General features: G+C 41.9%; 1 protein-coding gene across 3 annotated transcripts in view; it reads right to left on the bottom strand.

Annotated features, from left to right (window-relative positions):
• picalma (phosphatidylinositol binding clathrin assembly protein a) overlaps positions 1–20,187 on the bottom strand; it is a 65,032-nt gene that overhangs the window by 24,041 nt on the left and 20,804 nt on the right. For all 3 annotated transcript variants that reach the window (XM_084320899.1, XM_084320901.1, XM_084320900.1), the window contains exons 3-11: positions 13,623–13,765; positions 11,936–12,011; positions 11,719–11,821; positions 11,370–11,463; positions 10,576–10,687; positions 7,513–7,619; positions 7,362–7,403; positions 4,828–4,913; positions 246–369 (exon numbers count right to left, since the gene is read on the bottom strand). In XM_084320899.1, coding sequence (XP_084177025.1) covers positions 246–369; positions 4,828–4,913; positions 7,362–7,403; positions 7,513–7,619; positions 10,576–10,687; positions 11,370–11,463; positions 11,719–11,821; positions 11,936–12,011; positions 13,623–13,765 — 887 coding nt within the window. The remainder of the gene's footprint in view (positions 1–245; positions 370–4,827; positions 4,914–7,361; positions 7,404–7,512; positions 7,620–10,575; positions 10,688–11,369; positions 11,464–11,718; positions 11,822–11,935; positions 12,012–13,622; positions 13,766–20,187) is intronic.

Here is a 20,187-nt window from a genome sequence, read left to right as displayed (position 1 = left end):
GTGAAGCACGAAAGAAAACACACCCTACACAGGAAACAATGGGGTAGTAAGGACTGTAGCCAAAATGAGCTAGAACCCCCGCAGACACTTCCTCACTATTACGAAGCTGTTTTTCCCCACCCAGCAGCACAACAAGGTCATTACGCTACATAAGTGGTACATGCTGGCGCGGGACGTTGCGGTGGTCAGGCCTGCAGTGCAGCGCAGTGAGCTGAAAGGAATGTAGGTGAGGGGAGAACGCACACCTTCAGTGCTTTCAGGCGAGCCTGCTCTTCCTCCAGCGCCGCCTGCTTCTCCCGCTCATCAACTCTGGTGAAAGATATGCCGGTGTTGGCCAGAGACGAGACAGCGTTGGAGAGAGTGCTGGCCCTGGAGGGGAGGGAGAGAGAGAGAGAGAGAGAGGGAGGGAGAGAGGTAGAGAGAAGGAAAGAGGTAGAGAGAGAGGGGGGGGGGGAAGAAAAACATGAGTCATTTGAGGTTTCTATGGAGAAATACATGTACATGCTGTTGAGACTAGCGGAAGTGGCACGTACTGTAGGTATTATTTACAACTGGACTTTGATACGACACCCAGGTACAAAAAGAACAAACATAACACGGTTGACCTTTTCTAGAAGTAGCCTATGTGAAATGGACAACATGTAAACAGTGCATAATGTGAACTGAAACCCTGTGGACGAGGTACGTCTGTATGAACTAAATTACATTTTCCCCTTCCATCAATTGAAAAACACCATAGGAAAAGTATGTCTTGAGCTAGTATTAACTCATTGAACGCAAAAGACTAGTATACTCGTTTTTGGCTCCCATGCATTCACCGCCAAAAACGAGTATACCTGTTTAAAAAAAAAAAGTATTATTATTATACTAAACAGTCAGCCGGTCCACTGATGGATACATCTTGATATTTGTCTAGTCTAGTGTGTTCATTAGATGGGTGAAATCCTCTTTCAGTGCCTTCAGTATTTTCTTAGGCAGTTAGCCTCGCTGGTATGCGCACCATTAGCGTTAGCCACGCTTCTAGGCCTCTTTGCTTTTGGAAAGAATGATAAAAAAAAAATATATATATATATATTCTAATATTATTTTGTTTGCATTCGACTAAGAGGTTGGCAGTCAACTATGGCTCCTTTCGATCGATTAGTCGACTATTCGATTAATCGGGGTCAGCCCTAGACCCAACTAACGTTCGGCAATGGCGATCGCCTAGAGCGAACTATTGGAGATTATTATGAAGAGGACAAACGGTGACGATCCATCCATAACATAAGGTGCGTTTTCACCAGACTACGTTGGATTCTAGTATTTTGAAACAGGCTGTTTGATTGAAAAGTTTATTAACAGATTGCAGAATGGGTACAGTACAGCTCAATACATACAATTGTTAAGGGGATGCAGACCAGAGAAAGACTTTCGTCTCGTTTACATTAGAGTTGTTCCGATACCGATACCAGTATCGGAAATGCCGCAGATACTGCCTAAAATGCTGGCATCGGCGAGTACCCTCTAATGTTGCGCTCCGATACCATATGACGTAATTTATCAACAACACTGCGGACGTTGGGCTCTGTAGATATACCCTACTCGCTGAGTGAGCATTATAAAACAAACGTGTGCTTAATCGACCGTGAATTAAAGTGTCAATTGCCATTTGTCATTTTAACAGCAGAGCAGATACTTTCTTAAAATGACATCGTCCCGGCAAAGCGCTGTTGACTGGGAGCTCTGATGTTATTAGCATTAGCTGAACAGCTAACCGAAAGCTAGCATTAACTAACGTTAAAGGTTCAGCCATAACGTTACCTTGGCTAAAGTTGGGGCTATTCATAATCCAGCAATAATGGCTGCAGACCTGCAAGCAAAGTACAGCAAGTTGGCAAAGGAGTATTCCAAGTTAAATCACAATGTCACCAGTAACGTTAAGTCTTTCCATATACCGGTAGCTCATGCTAGCTAACCTAGCTCACGGTAACGTCGTTATTGCACGTCGCGTACACAATTAATGACATGTTGCGGACAGCCATATCGGCGACAATGTTTAGCTTTTAGTGCCAAATGATAAGAGTCTGAGGCGGAGTCTCAAAAGAGAATGTTGAATATTTATTGTGCAAAAATCACAACAACAGAGCCTCTGCTACTAAACGGAGCCTTCTTGTGGAAGCAAGTGCAGCAACGAATAATGTCTGTGTGGAACTAATGTGCCAACAACCTTTCCCTGGGTGAACTCATTGAGATAGTTTTCAATTACTGATACTAATACTAATCTATACAATCACCTGTTGTTGAATAAATACCATTACTTTATAGTCATTACTAAAAAACAGTATATATAAAACAGTAGCTGTATTAAAAAAAAAAAAGGTTTTATAATTTATATAATATTTTTTCAATTTTTTAATTTTTTTAATGTATGCACTGGTATCGGATAAGTATCGGTATCGGCCGATTCGGAATCGGATGGGAAAGTAAAAAATGGTATCGGAACATCTCTAGTTTACATCAGGGTCCCCCATTTTCAATTCATCATAACATATGACATACATGACATACAGATAGACAGTACTGCTACATCTATACATTATGACATCAGATTTGCAAATACAGTACTGTTTGTGATACAAAAAGTGTCCAGAAAAAGTGTATATACATTTGACGTAGAAACTGTACATTGGAGGAGGTTGGGTGGGTGGGGTGGGGTTGGGTGGGTGGGGGCTGTACATTGGAGGTGGGGGGGGTTTGGGTAGGGGGGGACACACACACTGTACACTGTACATTGGAATACTGTCAAAGCCATACTTGGTCATTTACTGTACAACTGGGTTAGGACATTTGTAGGGGCCAGTTCCGAATTGCAGTCTCCAGTAGGTGTTCTTTGAGAGTGTTTTTGAAAGTGGGTAGTGATTCACATTCCTTTACAGCTTTGGGTAGGGCGTTTCACATTGATGTGGCATAATTGCGAAACGTGTTTAGTCCCTTGTTTGAGCCGAATCTGGGTTTAACAGGATTTGTGGAGCTCCCTCTGGTGTTGTGATCGTGGTATTCACTGACCTTTGGGAAGTATTTTGACATGTACATGGGTACCTTGGTCGCGTAGTGTATCTTGTAGACCAGGCCCATTGCAAGTTGCTGTACTCTGTCGTCTACTCTAAGCCATCCTAGGTTGTCAAAGTGGGCAGGGGTGAGGTGGGTTCTAGGAGTCGGGTCAAGCAGTAGTACCACTGTATTGCACATTGTTGCGGGCAAGACCACCCGCATTTCATAGTATACCTGTATGCCGTGACAATTAAAACTCTTGACTTGACTCGAGTCTGACTAGCTTGTTTTGAGATGTTTGTAATTTGTTTTTTAGTGCCTTTGAGGTGCTTTGGTACCATGAGGTGCAAGCATAGTCATAGTACCCTTGAATGAGTGCTCCTGCCAGTCTTCAGGGTATTCTTGTTTACCAGAGAGGAGATCTGGTACAAGAATCGAGTTCGTTGGTTGACTTTTTTTATTACATTGGATGCCATTTTGTCACAGGAAAGATTAGCCTCTAGGATGGAACCCAGGTAGGTAATTTCATCTTTCCTTGTGACAATATTGTCACCCACTGTAACCGAGAAGCCGTCCGTCTTGCTGAGTTTGTTATTTGAACCGAAGAGAATGGACTCCGTTTTGCCCATGTGTAATGATAGTTTGTTGTCGGCGAGCCATATGCAGATTTTGCCTAGTTCCGAGCTGAGGGCTTTTTCAACCTGTAACTTGTTCTTGTCAGAGACCAGCAGGGCTGAGTCGTCCGCAAACAGGAACAAGTTGCAGTCACAAGCTGACGACATGTCATTTGCATAAATTAGGAATAGTAGCGGTCCTAGTATGCTTCCTTGTGGAACACCACAGTTGTTATCTCCAGACTAGAGCCAACTAACGTCCGGCAATGGCGATCGCCTAGAGCCAACTAACGCTATTTATTTAAATTGTTGCTGTTCTGACTCAGACACTTCGGAGCAAGAGTGGACAGGGTTTTGGTGGACCTGCTGACAAAGATAACATCTATTTCACCGAACCCCATCATACAACATGCATTTGTGATGATCCCAGCGTCAGAAAACGAATGGTGGCTTTGTGAATAGAACCATTCTATGTATGGTCATGTTTACCTTTGACCTGGAAATAATATATGTGTCAGGCGAGCGATCAAAAAGCACCTAGTTACAGCTGACAGGCTGTGTGTGAGACTTAGCCTGAAATGGGCTGTTTTGGCTCCCGTCTCTAAGTGTAAATGAGCTGCTGCTTCCCAAGCCTGAGCGAGCACACGCTAAAGCTCTTGCTCACGAAATTCTGAAAACGTATTTCTCGCCTAAAATTAAACATATTTTCGTGAACAGTTTAGGTGGAAAAAATTTACGAGCGAGCCGCCATCTTGAAAAACAGAGACACGGAAGTCAAGGACCAACCAAATGCATTGCGTTTCATGATGACCTAGTCGCGTAACAGAACAAAAAGGCAGGTTAGTTCTTGCAATATTTTCCTTTTCTCAAGAAAAGGCTGAACAAATGAGGCGTTTCAAGGAAGTTCAGGAGCAATGTTTTCCGTCTAAAATAATAACTCCCTTTGGTGTGGACTCTGGGCTTTGTAACTCTTTATGGTTCTACATGCACCTCCAGCTATATAACACACTAAAGGTAAGGGGAAACCCAAAAAGCACAATAGGACAAATGATGCATTACTAGAATAGTCTTGACTTTCACCCATGAGCATTCTTCCATCTCAAATCTCAGTATCGTCTGTTCCAGGACTGTGAAGGGAAAAGGGGGAGAAAAAGAGAGAACGAGAGAGAACATGTCCTACCTGCTGGCCGCTGTGGAATCTTTCACCTTCTTTCCTTCCAAAGAGGCCAAGTGCTGCTCCAAAGCATCCAGAAGGCTACTGGGGGCCTAGAGCCATTGACACACACATAGATGAAATTAGAAAAATAAAATAAAGTATAATATATATAGTAATTTATCATAATAATATATAGCATAGCATGCAGGATATTTTCCGGCCACAGCAGGAGAGGAGCTACCCTCAAAGACACAGAAAGATCACAACAGGAGAGGAGCTACCCTCAAAGACACAAAGGTCACAACAGGAAAGGAGCTACCCTCAAAGACACGGAAAGATCACAACAGGAGAGGAGCTACCCTCAAAGACACAGAAAGATCACAACAGGAGAGGAGCTACCCTCAAAGACACAGAAAGATCACAACAGGAGAGGAGCTACCCTCAAAGACACAGAAAGGGAGAAATATGGAAATACTTACACAAACCGTGAACTGAAAACGGAAAGATAAGGGAAAGGAAAGAATACAGAAAATAAAGGCGTCGATTGTCAAGAGATGTAAGGAGGAAAGCTAGCTAACGCTGTTACAGCTATACTACCGAGTACCTGTAAGAGTCTACCCCCCACCATCAGTCTTGTATTTTATGCCCGATTTCAAAAACGGATTAATCTATTCATATCTAATGATAGTTATTACCCAGACTTAAGGCAGTTGCTCTCTTTGGGTAAATTTTACTTAGTAAATCGAGTCTACCATTTAAGGATAGCCTTTACTTAAATTTTCAGTGTATGATGAATGAGAAGAAGTTTAACTTAACCATGTTACCATATATATATATATAAAAATATAACACCTTTATTTGCTGTAGGTCATGCGAGGTCAAAGGTGAGTGTCTTTGTAAGTTCAACAGGGGCACATACAAGGTTAGCCTGGCGTGCAAAGCGTTAAAACGGCATGGAGAGCACGGTGGTGCCACTGGCTACATCTGAGGTTAGAGGGTTGGCAGCGTGTTATAAGGAAGAAAACGGTAAAATAAAAATTAAATAACCATTATGGAGGCAACCCAACAGGATAGAAAACAAACTGTCCACAGCTTGCAAATTAACCTCTAGGTGTCAGTGCCACCAGAGTGCAGCAATGGGTATAAGGCAGAGTCGTCTGCATAGTGATTGAAGTGCAATATGGCTACAGAATTAGCAACAATCATAAAACATTCCATCATCCAAAACTAGAAGCTAGAAAATTATCGCTTAAATTTCTGGGTGGGCATCAGTGTGCCCTCTAGGTGGGGGGTTACGTTTCTGTACATCTGAAAAGTGTCAGATTATTGTTCCCACAAAGGATAGTCTGATTTTGGTAGGATGTGTCCATTGTAAATTGTGTTGCTATGCATTCGTCATTATGCCACTGCGCTACACAGGTCTTGACCCGATGTGTGTACTCTTCTCTGTTGAATGAGCACGTCTGCTTGGGTTGTGTTCCGTTTTCAATGGGCATGTTGAATTATATGCATAATGATATTTTCCAAATAAATTGCCCCTTGTTCCCCCTTAACACTTTGACTGCCCAAGGTTAATTCATTATTAGTCCCTTGAATGCCCAGGGCCACTTCAATGTTAACGTTAATATCGCCTAATCTATGTTTTAAATTATGGCTATGTGTCTAATCTGCCCGTCGCTTATCAAAGACTCGTTTTCCAGTCAACATTGTCAAAGCAGATTTTTTTATCGCTTCATTTCCGTGTTCTACCATTCTGAAAAGCACTCTGTTTCACTGAAAAAAGAAGAGATTCCCTGATAATCGCCTTTTCCTGGAATATTCTAGAACGTTGTCATTTGTCGGCCTATTTATGAATCGTTTTCAAATAAACGCTAGATGATCGTTAGTAGTGTATGCATGCACGCTCGTGCCGTGCACTGATAATCGCTGCTCCTATTTCCTGACGGCGCGCACAGTCTAACAGCGATATCACATAAACGCTTATATATCCGTGAAAACGGATCTGATTATCCTTAGACTGGTAACATAGATTCCTTACCCGAGATCAGATGGTATCCAAATGGATTATTCCAATTCCTGATCGCCATTCGAAAAAAATCGCTCCTTTTAGTGATCCACCGTGATACTGTATAACACATATTCCCCGCGGCTCCCGAGAGTCCAGCATGAAGCTGGTAGATGCCGGCTGCGTGAGTGAGAAGTAAAATGTGGAGTGCGGGTTTCTTTTTCCCATTCATTTTCATTGAGTTCAATCCAAAAGGGTGAATTACCATCTGGGAGACGATAGGGGGCGCTTTTTTCACATCTGAGCGCCGGGGGTGCCTGGATCTCCAACGATAGACTCGCTTGATGCAATATGATTTCAGATCGCTAATAAAAAAAATAAAAACGTATTTAAAACGAATATTCTCGTGAGTGGGCATTCAACCCGCGGGGGGTAAACACGAGAAACTCGTGGATGGCATTCAAAGTGTTAATAGAAAAAGGCAAGCCAGGGTGTGCATGAAGTAAAATGACCTTGAGAACCGGTTACATTTCACAAGGAAGCACTCTCTTACCTGAGACAGATCTGGGATGTCCCCTCGGTCGATACCCACTTGCTGTAGGAAGAGAGGAGATGAGATATGAGGGAAAAGCTGAGGGAACATCTATAGAACCAGTCATACGTTTACGTCCCAGATGTCTGAAGGCACGATGGCTGTACTTTACCTCTGCCACTTTGAGGAACTCTGAGATTCTCGTCATTCGCGTGAGGAATTTCTTGTAGACGTCGAGGCCTTCTTTGCATTGGACTTTCTTCATGTCAAAGTACTTCTCTGTTGTAAAACATTTTAAAAGACATGAAATGAAAACAACAAATCTCCAAAATGCACAACATATATTCCTCACAGTCCATATCATGGGGCTCCCTTTTATTTGTTTGCAGAAATTAAGTCGTTCTCTTTTTTTTTATCTACTTTTTCTCCCCATTTTCAATTTTTCTCCCTTCCCCAATTTCGTATTGTCCAATTCTACCCTCCCCTGTCTCTAACGTTGTTAGGCCATGCCTCCCACAAGCCGGCTGCAATGTGGACCAAGCCTTGCATCACGTGTCCCCTCCGGTACACGAGGAGGCAACCGTCGCATCTTTTCACCTGCACAGCGCGATCTCTCAGCGGCAGGGGTCTGCGTGAGAGGGACACGCCGCCCCGTTGCTTCCTGATTCTGCTGCGCAGGCGCACCAACCGACCTGTAGGAGTCGCTGTCCACAACGTCCGATCCCCACCCACCAGCTTCCCCCCCCCTAATACTGCCACTTGTATTAGTATGAACGACCAGCCAAGCTGGTAGCAACGCAGAGAGCTGGGCTCGAACCCAGCATCTCCTGCGTTGGTGGCGAGTGCCTTGCCCACTGTGCCACCTAGCCGCACAAATTAAGTCGTTCTTAAAAAAGGGAACTGCAACCCATTTTAAGATTTCATATCCTGGGCACCACTCCCCTCTGAAGCAAGACATAAGGGAGATGTGACGTCTTCCGGGTGTAAGAATGTGGGGCTGCTACAAAGACAACGAATGGTGCTCCGACTCTGTGGAGCCATAAAATGTGACTTCACACCCAAATAACGTTTATATTTTAGTATTGCCAACCGGTCTGAACCAGCATATAGAGCTTATGGGTGTAAGTTTTAGTAACATTTTATGGGGCCACAAAAATCTGTGCCTCATTCATCGTCTATGGAGCAGCCCCAGGTTTTACATCCAGGTGACATCATGCATTCCAAGATTCTCTCTCTCTCTCCGATTTGGAGCTTTAGGAGAGAGTGGTGCGTGCTCAAAAATATTGACCGACGTGCCCCGGGGCAAAGGGATGGTAAAAATGCTACCATTCCTTTAACGTTTTCCCAAAGAAATGTGTCAGTCGGTGCTCATTGTGCCCAGCATCTCCACAGGGTGCATACATCAAATGCAAGTCTCACCACCCTGCAACTGACCTCCGTTATATTTGCTCATCGCACACAGATTTACACTGCTGCCTATTCCATACCCAGGTGAACATTCCAGCCATAACGAGGCCACACCCCTCACACCCCATTCCAGCCATAACAAGGCCACACCCCTCACCACGTGAAAAAGACCTGAGGTGATTTAGTGTAATTACAGACTCTGCTACGTTGTGATAACAAGGTTTTCATCAAAACAGTCTTGTTTGTCGTTTCTGCTGTGACAAATGGTGAATATTATTTGAATATTATCTCCCATGTAAGCCTGCAATAAATGTCCCTTAGTCCGACACCCAGTGTTCCCACGTTTTGCATAGCAGTCTCTCTCCTATTCAATACACTGCAAGGCAGGGTTAGAAATTAACATTTTTTTTCAAGGGCTTTTTTTGCCCCCCTTAATTGATTTTCGGGGGCTTTTTTTTGTATTTCGGGGGCACTGAATTTTTATGATGAAAATTAACATAAGGATTATAAAACATTGTTGACACTTTTTTTTACAGTCTTCGTCCCTATGTTTGATAATGTAATGTTAATGTCTCCATATATAGGGCTCTACGCTAACCTTTTTCCCAAGGAGCACATGTGCTCCTAAATAAAATGTTAATAAATAAAATCTAAATAAAAATTTAGGAGCACACAAAGAAATTTAGGAGCACAGTGAAAATTGTTCAAGTAACACAGAGTTTATTAACTATTTATCTCATGCATTATTATACTGTGCGTGTGCACACTATGAATTGAAAATGGGGGACCCTGATGTAAACAAGACGAAAGTCTTTCTCTGGTCTGCATCCCCTTAACTTGTGTGTATTGAGCTGTACTGTATTGTACCCATTCTGCAATCTGTTAATAAAGTTTTCAATCAATCAAACGCAAAGGATATCGGTTGTCAAGCTGCTTTTGTATGTTGTAGTGTTGTTATGATAAACATTTTGACTTTGATACAGATAGGAAAGGTAATGGAATATATTATTAGATGACAGAACATTGAAAATTCTTTATACAATTATTTAATTCATTATGAAATAGAAATTCCGTTTTTGGGTGGAACGTTTGTTGCAAGGAGGGAGGAGGCGGGGACCGCTGCGTGTTACACACAACACGGAGAAATGGTCTAGCTGCTTCGGTGCGTCGTTAACGTCGGAAGAAATTCCCCACTAAGCCCTAAATTCAGAGCAGAGCAGTATCCTAATGACTTTTATGCTTCAGTCGATAAGGTGTTTTGCGAATTCTGTCAACATACCGTGGGGACTGGACCCGCAAAAACACGTGCGAATATCACTTCAAAAGCCATGTCAGCCGGATTCCTCTCTTTCTCCTCGTCTCTCTTTTGCTCAAAATAAAAATGAATGGGCTTCATGGCTGGCTGATTTTTTTGCGTTGTCTGATTCTGAATGTATAACTTGCCTAAGCCGGTACCGTGACTTTGTTTTCGGGCGCTACTGTGATTGGACGTTTATGCGCCTTGTGTAATGTGGGACTATTATAACAGCGGAGCTGTTTTGTAATCGTCACTCGTCTCGAGTAAATGATTTTTCCGGGTGGCGCACACACACATATTATTAGGGCCAAATACAAGGGAAATGCTCGCACTGTAGATCATATATATAATTATATATATAATTAGTAAACTGTCGGGGGCATTTTCTGCCCCCCTTAACTGATATTCGGGGGCATTTTGTCCATTTTCAAGGGCATTTTGCCCCGAGCCCCCGTTAATTTCGAACCCTGCTGCAAGGAATGGAGGAAAATATAGCTGGACAAAGCATGATAACTAAACTCCCTCTCTTACCCAGCAGGTTGATGATGCCTTCGTTGTAGGCTGCAAACAGTCGAATGGCATCTTTGAACAAAAGCATGAAGCCCGCGTTGATCACACCGTTTGTCAGTTCATTGGCATTGACCTAGAGAGATGGAGGCGAGGGGATGGTCACAAGCACATACAATAAAATGTAAGGATAATTATGGTATTTCTTCAACCTATGCCCTATTTTCCTATCATCTGGCATCATACCCATTGATTCTGAATTCTATCCATGGCACAATGGCACAAGAGGCAGAATGTTATCCGAAGACATAAAAAATGTGTTCTTTCAGAGTAACTCCAGAGTTATGCAGACGTACTGTATGTTGCTGCGGAGGACATTGTTTGACTGTTGTGTTGCATGACGTGTTGCATGAAGTGGCAGCAGGAAGAGTTGCAGCAACTCAAGCGCTCAGAGAAACACAACTCGCTAATTTGTGCTCAGTGGCAACGTTTTGTTGAGAATCGATGAGACGCCAAATTCATAAAAAATAGGTCTAGGTTGAAAAGAGAGCAAGATGTTAACTGAACGCTTAATATGAAGAACCGGTTAGTTTGTGTATTTTGCAGGTGGTAATTCAATCCAAATCACGTGTGAAAGAGATACATCTTCTAAAAAAAGGTCCTCCACTCCATCTCCGTGTCTCACTATGAATTTACCATCTTTAGATCTAAAAAAAAAAAAAAAAAATTGAACGTTGTGGTTCATCTGAAAACTAAAAAAAAAACAGGACAAACTGTTCTTCATCTGGAGTGTTTGGCAAAACGCAAACCACACTCACGTTGAAATCTAGTAGCACGTCCATCTGATTCTGAATGATGGGTATAGTCTTCAGGAGCTTCTCTGTAGTCATGGTCCTCATCACTCCGTCTGACCTACGGAAGAGAGAGGGTTCAGAAGACACGTCACCACGTACCTACGGAGCTTCTGAGGAAACACGCCACTGGTTTCTGGCTTTGAAGAGGGGTCTTGTCAATGTGATACTTTGTACATTTAAAGAATATGGCTTTGCATTAAGCTTTAGCCCATAATTAAGTGTTAAGCTTTGGCTCATAATCTACTAAAGTATGCCCGTTTAGTGTTTACAGTACAAACATATCCAAAAGAATATTGACATTTAGTCTCCTTACCCCCTTTTTACTTTAGTGAAGTCAAAAGCGACTTGTCTATAGGACACTGCCTTCTCATTCAAGTAGCGGCTATACCTCCTGATGAACGTGGACATGTCATAGCCTGTATCAGAAAGAGGGGAGGAGGGTAGAAGGGTGATCTTTCAATATTTGAAAATTGGGTTGAGCAGAAAAGAGAGTAGAGTAGCACAAATTATGCATGGGGCTGGTCACGTACCTTGTAAGCCACTTTTGTCCAAAAAATTACTGAGGTTGAATAGTGTGTTCCTTGAAGCCAGATACTGTATAAATCTCTGAAAATCAAAACAATATGTACATTCATACAAAACAAGTTCCAATGAGCAGGTAAGAAACGGTGAAATGGAAGTTACACAAGATACAAGATGTATCCATCTGTGTGTACAGGCTACGGTTATTAATATACCTGCATCCCTGTATGAAAATTAACTATAGTAAAACTACAGCGCTGCCGAGGTGTTTTCCTTCACACAATTGCAGAAATATTACAGTGAATATAGAGTATATAGAAATAGCCATATACCGTATGTGCGTGATTTCACCATATATGTCCATAATATTAAACTATAGAAAATAATATGGTGAGAATCACTAGATTCAACACATATATTGTAAAGTAGGGCTGGGCAATATACCCAAAATATCATATCACAATATTTTCCTTAGTTTTGACGGTATAGCGGTACAGCGATACCTGTATGTGACAGTATAGTTTTCCAGTGTAAATGACATCGTGATAAGACATTATTTCTTTTAAGTCTTTATCTTGTAATACAAATCACTGTAGTATAGTAAGTCTGTGGCAAATCTCTATAGTGTGTATGATAAAAATCCCCACAGATTATTCTACGCTGTAGTTTATTTTCATACAGGTCCATTCTAATAGGTGTATTAACACATTCGGGGCCAACCACTATACGTGTTTCGGTGCCATGCTTAAAGGGCCAACCACGTATATATACGTGGCAAGGTTGTTTTGGCTTTTATTCCATTTTAATATCCTACTCAATGTCACCGAGCGGCACTGCAGATTTACCCTAATCTTGGAATTCGGAAAAGTGCATTACCGGCCAGATCCTCGTAGGGGCGCCGTCTCAATAATGCAGTGTTCCCCGTTACAGACCGGTGTTTATTTTTTTGTATTATGAATGGACTTTTCTGTTAGCCTAAAGCTATGCGTGTAGCCGATGGCCTGGAATAGTTTTTGGGACGCTGAATTCAGTATGCGTAAAGGAATATATCATCAGCCAATGGACATATGGATCTACCAGATGGTGATCGATAACTGGGAAATCATTTTTGCAGTCCAACCGGCCACAGGTAAGAGCAATTGACGTCAATTTCAGCTTGGTCGGGCCTTGCTTTGATAGCCATCCACCCAGTCAGCGAATGAGGCTACTGAGGCTAATGCCGTTATTGGTAATCAATAATCAGAAACGACGTTCCCCCCCCCCCCCCCTTTCATGCATTCATGGTGGACCATGATACCGATAATATGCATTTTGAGTTTTAACTCTAGCTTGTCTATAGCCAAAACGCCATTCGATTTAACGTTATTAGCTTAGCACCCTATATCTCGTGTTCCAGGAAATACCCCAGAACATTCTGCTATAACGTGCATATTCAAGACGCTATAAAATGGGAACATATTGATGGAAAAATTATTTATTTAAGGCATATAAGGGACGGTTTATAGTGTCAATTGACAATGAGAATGGACAGATAGCAATAATATAAAGTATAGATTTAGCTCTACAAACAGCCTCACGCACAATGAAAGGTTATTATGAAATGCTGGCCGTATAGAGTGGGCCCCATCTAATCCCAATGGCCCCGAATGTGTTAAGTGAAGGTCTCAGTGGGAGCGGGGGAGGGGTCCTCCTGACCTCGTTGCCGTAGACCATCAGGTGGTGCGTGGCGGCGAGCGACTTGAAGACCACCACCCAGCTAGTGTTGGCGGTCCTCTCAAACAGAGTGTCAGCCAGCTGAGGGATGTTCACGTTCATCTCGTTGGTGGCATGGATCAGGTCTGGACCAGAGAGAGGAGAGACAAGAGAACATACGGGATACGTGAATTAGTGTGGGAATCACATTGTGTGAAGCAGAATATTACATGTCAGGGATGCCCCGATCGATCGGCCAGCGATCGGTATCGGCCGATATTCAGTATAAATATGAGATCGGTGATAATGCTTTATTTTCGCCGATCGTCAAAACCGATCGAAAAACATGATCCAATTCTTAGCGGAGATCTCACTGCTGACTTCTCTCTGACACACAGAGCTGCTTGCAGCGTACGGCTCCTCCTCCTCCTCCTCCTGCTCCTCCCGCACCCATGTAAACAAGAGGCTCCAGCTGCCTCCGGCAACAGTCTGCTCTAGTGCATGCGACGTGAGCTAACGTTGGCTACCTACCGAGCTAACGTTACTGTTTAAACTAAATGACCCAGTCAATTATTCACTTTTAGTTTAATACATGAGGCATTGTCTAATGTTATCTAGCTGGCTAGCTACTGATAGCTGCTGATATCAACAAATGCTCAATAGTCGAGTGCATGATAAGTTACCTCCGTTGACTCGGTAGCTCACATTAGCTCACGTTAGCTCTAAACTAAATAGTTCACTGAGGCGTTGTCTTAACGTTATCTAGCCGGCTAGCAGTAGCTACAGATAGCTCCTGATATCAATGTCTTATAACATTGATTCGATGCGTATTCGAGCTGAGGGCATGCTGAATGTGATTTATACCAATAGGGTCCAGCTGCAGCGCCGGAGAATCCTGGCCGTAGCTGGAGGCTACTCGAGTACACACAGACAGTGGAGCTGTTTGCAGATAGCGAGCATTTTGACTTGTTGCGTGGTGGCGATGTCTCGCAGATAATACAACTACAAGTATGATTATATAATATATTTGCAAAAAAATTAAAATGTTTTATATATATATATATATATATTTTTTTTTATACCAAAAAACGATCAATATCAGATCGGTATCGGCCGATATGGCTCAAGACGATCGGTGGCAAAAAACGTGATCGGGGCATCCCTATTACATGTACAATAGTGCAGAGTACGTGATAACATAATACATAGTAAAGAAAACCCATAAAAACACAACATAATAAAAGAACATAAAAATGTCTATGAGGGGCTCAGACTTGCTATTCATGAACCCATGGTGGAGGTTCAAAATCTGTTTATATAAACGTCTCTTTTCCGGTGATTCCCTCCAATTCTTTTGTTTGTTCCTTGGTGTTATTAAGATAAGATTCCTTTATTGATCCCCTTGGGAGAATTTGGGCATCATAGCAACAGGGGGGGGGGGGGGACCGGTATGGGCAGGGTAATAGAAGACAATAAATATAGGCAATGAAATTAGATCTGAATATAAAAATGAGAAAAAAATAATAAACAGTGTAAACAAGGATGCAGGTGAGGGTCTGTATGCCCCATCAGTTATAATATAAGTTACAATAAATACATTTTGAATATACTCACTCAAATTACTCATATACTATGAGTAAAAGTAAACAGTATACACAAGGTGGTGAGGGTCTGTACCCTAACTAGCATGATACAGTATAAGTCATACTTCTAGTTCTAGTGTAGGTTTTGGCAGTTAGGAGTCAGACACACTTAGTAACACATCACCATGACACTATATGCATCTGTGCTGTCTAGAAGTCAAGAAGACACTGGAGGGCAATGGGATCCTTGGTGGGAGAGGAGGTGAACAGAGATGCACGAGGAATGGATGTTCTCCTCACTATGACTAGGAGTAAGTTTGTCTCAGAGAACAGGGTTACAGCAGGTATAAAAACTGTTCAGATTATGGTACATATCACACACACACACACAGAGACAGAGCAATGCATCCTGGGCATCACGGTAATGGCATAGCGCCACTGCCATCTGGCCTGTAGTGAAAGCGAATGCCTTCTGGTTTCCCGCCATCAGCACCACGAGACCGACCGAGCCTGCCAGATCTCATCAGGCCTCCCATAGATCCCCGCATACAGGGCCTTTCTCAATGTCAGCCGTCGATCCTCCACAATCACACACACACGTATCTAAATACTTCTGATTACTGCACACACACACAATCAGTAATTGAGACAAGGAGTTCAGGGGTCATTTACCAGGCCACTCAGGGAGTAGAAATTGTGCTTGGAAGGGAAAACAAGCATCTTGTGTGATTCTAAAAAAAAAAGTGTAGATGACGGCACACAATTTGGCCTACGTATGAAATCTATATACAACCTTGTTTTGATTGTTATGATCATTTGGATTAAAAAAACAACAACTTTGACAAATGATCCAACTCTCTTGACACATAGCTCAAAAGATCAAATAAAGCCAACACAAAAAATGTGTTTGTAATCGTTTTGTGTTCAACAACACATTTTGCTTCATGAACAGTGGCCTGTAGAAGCCTGTTTTACATGGGTGGTGTTTTACATGGGTGGGTGGTCTACAAAACCTTCAATGTTTGCTAAAAGCCACACAATGGACTGTTTTTGCTTTTTTACACGCTACAATAGGCCACCCATGTGACAACAAAAGCCTTTTCAGACTCTACACTAGTGTCTATGGGAAGTACACTCTCACCAAAACATTTCTCTGCATCAAACCATATTAAAAAAGGGAAGGATTTGCAGATTTCTATCAATTTCCAAACACTGGTTTAGAACAAGTTAAAACTTAAACAGTGACTTTAATTTGAAGATTCGCTCCAGATGTGTTCTTAAACAATTGAAAATATTCGAAATTTTATAATTTTGTTTTTGTCCACCAAACTACTGAAAAGGGCTCAGCAGCATATTTACCCTCATGGAGAATGAAAGGATATATGAATATGCAAATGAGCAACATGCACTCATTTATATTTTTTACCAGGAATTCCACGTCAAAGCTTATATTCTTCTAAGACATGTCAAGACCTACTCCTATTTCCGTGTAGCTGAAGCTAAAAAGGTGTTAAGTTACCACATGATACTGGCCCATGATAGGTTTGACTTCAAATCTTCACAAGTCAGATTTCAGGGAAGTGCAGAGAAGCTCTCCCTCTCCAGGGGAATAATGTGAGAAAGGCACTGATGACAAGCCTCAAAGAGGGTTAAACATTCAAATAACATGTGTTTGAGTGGAGGGGATCTTTAAAGCTAGTTATAGTGAGATCAAATCGCATCAACATGATCCTTCATTTAGAAAGCAATGAGATGTATTGGACTGAAGTCCCTGAACTTACATCAGTCAACTGAGGGGCAAGTCTCCTTCTGCAACTACATTCAAGCTCAAACTAGTATGGCATTGTGCTGAAACTGAAATAGTGCTTCTCTTGGATTCTCAACCTGTTGACAAACGCAAACAAATAAATGACAAGTCATCAGTCTAGAGAATTTAGCATGTCTAGGGAATACAGATAAAGACTTGAGAATGTAGCACGTCTGGAGAATATAGGGCGTTGGGTTAAAATAATGTTTGCGGAAGGTTTTCAGCCTGTATTTAGTTGAAATTGGGGTCCTTATTAGGCATCACATATTATGAAACAAGACGACACGTAAGAGATGGGACCTATGACCTATCCGATCCGAGATTAGTTTTGGGTTCCGATATGACGTAATTCATGTATCGGATATTGGCCTGACTTCACCGATCCAGATTCCATAGCAGGGCTCCAGATTGTGACAATAACATTTTTTATTGTCCTACCAAAAATTGTATTATGATTACAATAAATGCTGGACATAAGCAGTTAATGAGTGGGGGGTTGGGGTAAAAACCAAAAAGGAGATTACACAAAAGTTACCATACAAACACTATACAAAGTCAATCCACTCAGTGTCAGTAATCTAATATTCACAAGCATCAGATGGGAAAGGGAGTCTTGGCACACGATACAAATAAATATTTAAGTGAGTTTTGTATGTCGGAGGGACATGGATGAACCTCAGTGGGTCAGACTGATTCTCCTCCAACCAAAGTGAAGATCACTTAAAGGAGACATGAATCTTTTCATGCATCTTTTCAACGAAATACAATTTAAACTCGTTTTATTTTCCAGTACCTTTTTCTTCTCTTGTATTGTAACATGTTTGGTGGGTGCAGCACATACACCAACTTATAAATTCTTAATTTCCTTCCCTGCCTAGCTATGCCACACGATCAGCGAAGCTCTCCCCCGTGTTTTAAGCTAGCAGATATTAATTGGTGCTAAGCTTTCGATTTCCCCCATTCTAAACACTTGCGCGGACCTGCCCGCGTCTCCCCGGCACCGATGCCCATGTTATAATTGCAATGACGCACGAATCCCGACAGGTGGCAGTATCTCCTACCTTTTGAACTGGGTCTCTCAGTTGTCTTTCAGTGCCTCTGCACCTCCGGCTGCTGGAATCCCTTTCCCCTCAAAGTGAATCAGCACACAGCTATCAGTCGCCGATTTGCTTGCCTGAAACCCATCGTTTCCCGTATTATAGGCCAGGCCCAATGCACACCAGTAATGGACGATCGCGATGGAACTACTGGGATTATTAATTTTTGAGTACCTTCTGACTAAGGTAAGGTCTATTTTACCGAACCTAAAACATGCTTTTGGTAACGATCGCAGCTTTGTAAAACGACCCCCCCTTGATGATTTTGTGAAGAAACATCTATATTGGTATACCTTTGATTTGGAAATAATATAGGTTTCAGGCGAGCAACCCGAAAAATTTGCGCATATGCATATAACACGTCATATCTCACTATCTAGAAAACGAGACTGGATTATTTTGAAACGGGGCGATGTTTAGCGTGGAATAGCGCACAAACGAAAGTATGTAGAAATTAACTGGTTTGTCCATGTTGGACTATAAATAGTGCCCGTCAAATGAGCCATACTATTGTCTCCATAGCTATAATATAGAATATACGATGGGTCCGCAAACATCGTGAAAATGGTCAATAACGCTGGCGCCAGGGAGTAAAGATGGGAAAACAGCGTGGCAGTCAATGAGTTTAAGAACAATAATGGCATTTTCCTTTTTTGGCAAATTTTCTATTTGGACATTCCTCATTTCCTCTACGACTGTGGGTCAAGGTTTCATCAGTGGTATAGTTTGGGACAAAGTCCCTCAGGTGTACAATCTCACATACAAGATTAGAATGTTGGGGACTGAACATTCCAACAATGCGGTCACAATAGGGAGGTGTAGTGGTTTACATCATTGCTGTTTCCCGCGCGGTCCACCCCTCTTGAAATGGCAATGTATTTCCAATGGACACATTTCTATCGTCTCGTTTAAAACGAATAAAGCATGAACATTGGCATGGTGTAGCTTTCTGTGTGTATTCATCCACAATCTATAGCTCAACATGAAGAAATTCGCAATTAATCGTAAAGGTAGAAAAATAACAACGTTTATGTTTTCGTTAACTGAGGAACTACACTTCACGTTGGCGCTGCTGACTGACGTCACCACAGCGTAGACTCCTGGCTGTATTAGGCAACAGCACTGAACGACAGGCGTTCTACTGGTAAGTGTAGTTATTTTTTTAACAACAAATTAAAAACCTAACTAACTTTATTTCAACCAAAAATGCTTAAACAATAATGTTAGTGATAGAAGGGAACTCATTTTGTGCAAAATGGAAAGCTTGCCAATGTTCATGAGGCAGAATTACTACAATAGCCGATAATACATTTTCCCAATGATAAATCCCTATACGGGTGGACTGCGCGGGAAACTAAAGTGACATCAGACTACACGTCCCTATAGCTACGAGCCACTGAAAGCTATATGCAAGACTGTACACCTGAAAGGGTTAACATTGTTAAGAGTACACAATTAGGCCATCCTTCCGTCTCAGTATGCTAATGCTATGTCATGTATCTGCAATGTCATGTGACCAAATCCAGGCAGCATGAGCTTTTTCATGCAAGTGTGTGTGTTCACTCCTTATAGCCCAGCGTCAACAGGTCGAGTTAATATGCAGGTTAAATGAATATGCATAGCTTGAACACGAATGATAAATTAACCTGGTGATCTCAGCACAATGCACCGTTTTTCTAGCATTAGCCTACAGGCAGGGTTCCCAGACATTGCAAAATAAAATTCAAGGACTTTCAAGTACTTTTCCAAGCACTATTTTTCATTTTAAAAGGGCATTTAAAAGGATATAATAAACTTTTAAATGAAATAAAAACGGATCCAATATTTATGGCTTAAAACCAATTTCCGACAATTAGTTACACTTTAAATAAAGAAAAGATATTTCTTGATTCAGAATTTTTATCATGGATGAACAAAACTTTCATTGCGAATGGTTGATTTTAATTTCAAGGACTTTTTAAGCACCTTGTTAAAAAAATTGCCGTTTAAGGAATTCCAGGCCTCGACTTTTTTTTGGTCAAAAATCAAGCACTTTAAGCACTTCAAGGACCTTGTGAGAACCCTGCCTACAGGTTTCTGGC

Source organism: Notolepis coatsorum (genome assembly GCF_963971535.1).
Source record: "Notolepis coatsorum genome assembly, chromosome: 8".
Classification (NCBI taxonomy): Eukaryota; Metazoa; Chordata; class Actinopteri; order Aulopiformes; family Paralepididae; genus Notolepis; species Notolepis coatsorum.
The sequence above is the reverse complement of the archived record's forward strand: the minus strand, read 5'-3'. Positions and strand labels throughout refer to the sequence as shown.